General features: G+C 33.2%; 1 protein-coding gene across 6 annotated transcripts; it reads right to left on the bottom strand.

Moving 5' to 3' along the window:
• Window positions 1–1,161: 1,161 nt before the first annotated feature.
• On the bottom strand, window positions 1,162–3,771 carry LOC111378868. 6 transcript variants are annotated; one of them, XR_002699923.1, is made up of 4 exons: window positions 3,461–3,765; window positions 3,106–3,255; window positions 1,497–2,279; window positions 1,162–1,393 (listed from the first exon to the last, which is right to left on the bottom strand). XR_002699923.1 is itself a non-coding variant. In XM_023002153.1 (3 exons), exons 1-3 carry the CDS (start codon window positions 3,623–3,625, stop codon window positions 1,303–1,305), a joined length of 312 nt encoding a protein of 103 aa, XP_022857921.1. In that variant the 5' UTR covers window positions 3,626–3,771; the 3' UTR covers window positions 1,162–1,302. The 6 variants fall into 6 exon arrangements, 2 of the variants coding, with proteins under 2 accessions (XP_022857921.1, XP_022857922.1); XR_002699922.1 differs by having other exon boundaries at window positions 1,567–2,279; window positions 3,461–3,764; XR_002699924.1 differs by having other exon boundaries at window positions 1,162–1,622; window positions 2,118–2,279; window positions 3,461–3,761.
• Window positions 3,772–6,339: the final 2,568 nt, after the last annotated feature.

Raw genomic sequence — 6,339 nt, 5'->3', positions numbered from 1 at the left:
ACAAATCAATTTTTCAGGTTCAAAGTTTAAAAATTCAAAACTCAGGTATTCATTAATTAATTAAAATATTTTATTAATTAAATGTGTAAAGGTCACAATTTTGCAATTAATGGTCACAGATGCATAAATATAGGTCACAACGTCATAATTTTGCAATTAATGGTTACATATGTAGAGGTATTGGTTACAGATTATTTATCGGTCACAAATCAAAAAACTTATAAGTTACAGTTTACTTGCCGATCACAGATTAATGGTCATAGAGGCATAGGTATAGGTCACAATGTCACAATTTTACAATTAATGGTCACATATGTATAGGTATTGGTCACAGATTATTTATCGGTCACATATCAAAAAACTTATAAGTCACAATTTATTTGTCGGTCACAGATTTTCAAATTAATTAGCCATAGATTATCAAAATTTTATGTCACAATTAAATCATAGGTCACAGATAACTAGTCACATATGTGATATGTCAAATGGTGGGTTATATATCTGGACAAGTTTTGAGCTTTGAAATCTCCCATTTTGGATGCTCCTATTTTGATGTTCTAGGTTGAAAATCACCATTGAATACATTCACTATGTCCTTGGCTTAGATAAAAACATGTGATTCATCATTGGCTCATAGGTTCGATCGGAAATGGTCTCTAAACTTTAATGTCAATCTTTATGAAGTTTTTCTATTTAAATATACCGTAAAAATGTCTTTTTAATACTTTTGACTTGTTAAGTAAAAGATAAGAATAAAACCCTAAATTCAACCAAAGTAAAGTTTGGGAACTCATATGTCCCTTTTGAAGGTTAAATGCAATATGTAATCACTACACCAAAAAGAGGTTTTTGCAACGCCAAAAAACGTTGCAAAAGACCTTTTATAGCGTTTTGGCCTGTGTTGCAAAGATAGATGTTGCCGTTGAAAGAAAAGGATTTTACAAAGTTTGTTAAACATTGCAAAAGAGAGTCTTTTGTAACGTTTGAAAAAGCCTCTCTTTTGTAATGTTTGGCTTTTGCAATGTTTAACAAATGTTGCAAAAGATAGGCTTTTGCAACGTTTAACAAACGTTGCCGTAGGTCATTTTACTATTTTTTTTTTTTTTTTTTTGTAGAGTATATTTACATATATCAACCACAAAACATAATAGAAAATAAATATATCAAATAACTCCAAAAGTCATTATTAATTGAACTCTAAAATGTAACAATATTCGTACAAATTCCAAATCCAAAATTCTACAACACCTAAAAATCCAATACATTTTCCCAAAAAAAAAAAAAAAAAAAAAAAAGGACCAACTAAGTAGTGAGTGAAACCACCCTATCGGCCTCTTTAATTTTCTTCTTAGCAATCTTCGACATGAGCTGTGCCTTAAATATTAGTCCTGGCCTATAAAAAAAAAAGGAGATAAAGATAGATACCACATTTTAGACATTTGTACCAATTATAATCGAGACGAAAAATAAATAAGAACCATTGGCAATACATGAACATGAAATAACATTGCAAACAAACTCTCAACTCTCAAATACTTGAATAACTTGTAGATTGCTAAGCTTTACCAATGATGCAAGGAGTGTTTTACTTCCAAATTGATAAACTTCCTTGATCTAGCCACCTGCACATTCCCGAAACATGGCAAACCAAGAATCACATTCTTTGTTGAATAAACTATATGCAAAGAGGTAAACTCACTTAAAAGTAAATTCTAATAAAATTAAGGGAATTTTCACCCACAATTACGAAACAATATAACATGTCGCACTATGTTCCCCTCCAAATTTTGGTTTCATTTAGGTCCCCAAACTGTCTTCTACGGTGCACACAAGGACAAATGGACCGATGTCATTCAATTTTTCATCACATAGTCCCTTTAAAGAATTGGGAGCTTAGGTTAGAGTAGAAAAAAACACCATTGAAAGAACGGGTTATGTGACACACTTTTAAGTGACTATTTGACAACAAGTTGAACAATTTCTGTCCATTGGTCTTATTTGCACCAAAAAATAAGCTTGGGGACCTAAATGCAAAAAATACAATAGGGACCAAAGACAAGGATAATGTTTGGGGACTGTGAGGCGAGAATTTTCCTCGAATATTAACAAGTTGTGACCTGGTGAAAGACACACTCAACAGCACCCTCCTTCCCCCATATGGTCACCCAAACAGCGTTGGTACGAAAACTGTTCCACTATTGTTCAGCTGAGAATCTGAACTGCCAGGCCCAAACATGTCTCTTGTGGATTGTAGTTCTATTTTTAATTATATTTTTGACCTGCATTAGAATACTTTGAAAAGGAATTATGACCTAAAAAAGTTCAATTCAAAAAGGTTGCAAAGACCAATTCTCCCCAACTGTCCTTTTCTAGTTTCAAAATAAAAAATAAAATGCAATCATTCATAGTCTCAAGACATGCCTAGCCCAAAAATTTATTTAACACAATATATAGTTCAAATTCACAAGCAAACGTGTGAGGAGAGTTTAATTCAAAACCATAGTGCTGTATCACTATGTCAGTATGTTGTATGTTTTAGTTAAGTGAATGGAGCATTATTACATTATGTATAATACACTTTCCAGAAAGTACATCCAATTCATTTAATAACTTGACTTGAGTGATGACTACAAATTAAACCGTCTTGCTGGAAACAGAGACCATTGGTTGTGTGGTTTCTAAATTCTAATTAATATAGTTTTCTCCCAAAGTATAATTTATCACTCCATTACTTTCTGTTGTCCTTTTCACCATCATGGGGAGAATTATATATATATATATATATATATATGCTGAGAACATAATATACATAATCGAAATAATATATTAATTTTAACATCTTGTTTATTATAAATTTAAAATTATATATGGCAGTATTAAATAAAGAAAATTTGCAGTGGTGTGTGTGTGTGTGTATAAAAGCAAAATCTCAGTTGACATAAACAAAAGGGAACTATATCATTAGAATAATTAGAACAGGTAAAATACCCAAAAGTTGAAGTCCATACATACACAAAAGGGACTATTCAACCAAAATAAGCAAAGTGAAAGGGGTAATTTCAAAGTCGAAGAACAGGTGCAAAACGGGAAAAAAAATTGACTTACCTGTTCTTCTTCCATCTATTAAAACTTCAAAGTAGAGATTAGAATTTTTGGGAGTTGTTGGCTTGCGAAGAGATTGAGAGACCAGGCAGAGGTTTTGTATGCTTGAAACTTTGAGGAAGCCGGAAGCCCTTACGTGATTTGTGAGGAATCCTGGGAAGAGAAGAGAACATTTTATGAAAGGATGCTACCTTTGTGAGGCGAGAGCCTCAAAGTTCGAAGCTCAGACAATAACTGCTTTGAGTATTTGAGTGCTTCTCTCAGATTATTCGAATCCTTAATTTTATTAAAAACAAACAAATTAAACTTGCAATTAATTTGAGAATCTAGGGCTCTGAGAATTTCAATTTAAAATTACCAAAGCGCGATGCAAATAAAATGCAATGTGTTGAATTCCAGGGATGCCTTCGGCTGGCCATTTGTCCTCATCTTCGATTCCGTTTGATATCAACATTTTTTTTTTGTTTCTCTCTCTAGAGTGACCTCGACTCATATGAGGATGGGAGACTTGCAGGAGGCGCATATGAGGTGGAAGAAGAGGGATGGTGAATGCCTGATTCTTTAAGAGAGGTTAGGGGTTTATTAGTGAAGAGGAGAAGAGAGGAGAGAGGCGTGAATTATTAGTCTAGGGTTTGGATTGTTTTGGGTCCATATATAATTTTATTTGGGTTCATTTTTCGCAACGTTTTCTAAACGTTGCAAAAAGGAAAAATGTCTAAATGTTTTCGCAACGTTTATTGAGCGTTGCGAAAAATGGAACTTTTTGCAACACTTGATAAACGTTGCGAAAAGTGAACTTTTTGCAACGGCAAAAAGAACCTTTTTGCAATGTTTATTAAATGTTGCAAAAAATTCAAAAAGAAACTTTTCGCAACGTTTATCAAGTGTTGCAAAAAGTTCCATTTTTCGCAACGTTTAAATTCAAAAAGAAACTTTTCGCAACGTTTATCAAGTGTTGCAAAAAGTTCCATTTTTCGCAACGTTATTAAACGTTGCGCAAAATGAAACTTTTCACAACATTCAATAAATATTGCAAAATGTGACATTAGCAATATTCATTTAAAAAATGTTGTCAAAGCTCAATTTTGCTAACCAATAGCAACATTTACTCATTAAAATGTTGTGGTAGACCCTTTAGCAATATTAACTACCGAATGTTGCCTTTTATGTTTTGTAAATGACAATTTTTGGTATAGTTAATCCAGTGTTCCTTTTAAATAACTGAGGTCAAAGCATATGTAGTGTTTGTTAGGTTTTATATTGTAATTGGCTATTCTGTAAACAAAAAGGACTTAATTGAACATGTTGTAAAAGTTAGGGACTTGGGTTGCAATTTATATAGATGGTTTAGGCTAGGGCTGAGTTTTGAACAAGGTAGAAGACTCATCGAATTTTCGCTAGCTGCTCGTCAAGTTGTCGCTCGAGTGGATGAAGCGAAACCATCATAGCTCGTTTTTCGCCCAGGAGTCTCTCGAGCGATAGTGATATGTGGCCAAACCTTAGGTCGCATTTAAAAGAGTTTTAAATGGTCCATGACAATTATTTGCCCCCAAGTATAAATACACGAGTCTGGGATGTGATAATTAGAGTGGTTGCTCATTGTTCTTCATCTTCATAATACATTCTATCATCTCTGTGATCCAAGAACGAAATTCAACTGGTGGAATCAATCATTCTTATTATGATCCGGTAGCCAACTTTTGGAGAAAACATCAAGGTGCAATAATCCAAAACACCGTATTTCCTTAATCTGTTGACGAAAAGACTTTCTCATTGGGGAATTAAGAGAGATGGATTGAAGCGCAGTTACAAGCACAAGAACATGCGATTCTTGGTATTCCACTTGAAAAGACATTCAGCATAAGATCAGGAGGTCGTAGGAGATAGCAGATTGGGCTGCAGGAGATAGATCAGAAAGTCTAGCAGGAAGCTTGAGGCATCTACGGTAGTAGGAAACTACTGGAATAGATCAGGAGGTCTAATAGGCTAGAGGTATCTACGGCAGTAGATCGTGAGACTGTGACAGTTGGTCTTAGTGGATACAAGAGTTGATTTGCTGTGTATTCCCTGAACTATCTATAGTGAAGGTAACTGACTTGGTCATGGAGTTTTTTCCATGTTAGTTTTCTCTGTCATCAAATTTTGTTCTCTTCACTTTCCAGCAATTTATTATAAACTGCAGTATTCAAACATAGTGTTAATTGAATTTTATGCTTAATCATCTAGAAACTAATTTAAAGTGACGTGTTTGCTTTAATTGGTCAATGCCGCACGTAAGGTCGAACTAATTGATAATCTAGAATGTAAACTTGGTAACACAAAAATTTGAATTGGTGATCACAGCATTCTAGGCGAGACTTTTCAGTGTCGAAACAAGTATTATAGTTATGCGTTGGGTAATCACGCAAGGATGCATATAAGGGGGGGAAAAAGGCTGGCTGTAGCTTGTGTGGCGCCTCTATAGATCTATATGAATTTAAATTCATGATACCTCAACCAGAATAGCCAAATTTTGTTTAGGGTGTATTCAACTAAAAACTACTAAAATTACTAAGAAAAACTATAAAATGAGGGTTTTGATGATCTTAAATATAATTCAATCATGTAAAGGCACAAGACTTCAACTCCATTTATATATATTTTTTTTTAACGTTAATCTTCAATTTTTCGTAACTTAATAGATGCACAATATATTTGACAACCAGGGATTATATTTTGTCTAATGATCTTTCTCGAGTAAGTTTAAACATATTCTTATATACAACCTTCATATATCTATATGAAAAATGTGACTACACGAGAATGGAATAAAAATGATGAACATTCAACAAAAGATCACATAACGTGTTGTGAACACTGGATGTTATACCACAAAAATTGATTTCTTTGATAATAAACATCCTCTAGAAAAGGATTTGATTACTTTTGTTTACTAATTAGAATATAATGATTTTGTAAAATAAATACATACAGTGTTTAGGGATTACTCTTGTAGCTTGCTTTACATAGAATCCCCTTTTGTTCTTTGATAAATGCATTTTATGCACTTATTCGAGCTTCTATTCTTATTTAGTTGTATATAAATTGAGCAATTATCTATTATTCTGTGTAAATTATGTTAATTGTAGGAAAATCCCAACATGGATATAGTTCATTTGAAATGAGTCTATTTGGAGCTTATCTGGAGTTGATTTGAAGCAATTGAAGAATAATCGGATTGCAAAAGATCAATTGAAA

This window comes from Olea europaea, unplaced genomic scaffold, assembly GCF_002742605.1.
Source record: "Olea europaea var. sylvestris unplaced genomic scaffold, O_europaea_v1 scaffold1888, whole genome shotgun sequence".
NCBI classification, from domain to species: Eukaryota; Viridiplantae; Streptophyta; class Magnoliopsida; order Lamiales; family Oleaceae; genus Olea; species Olea europaea.
This window is presented reverse-complemented; position numbering and strand designations above follow the sequence as displayed.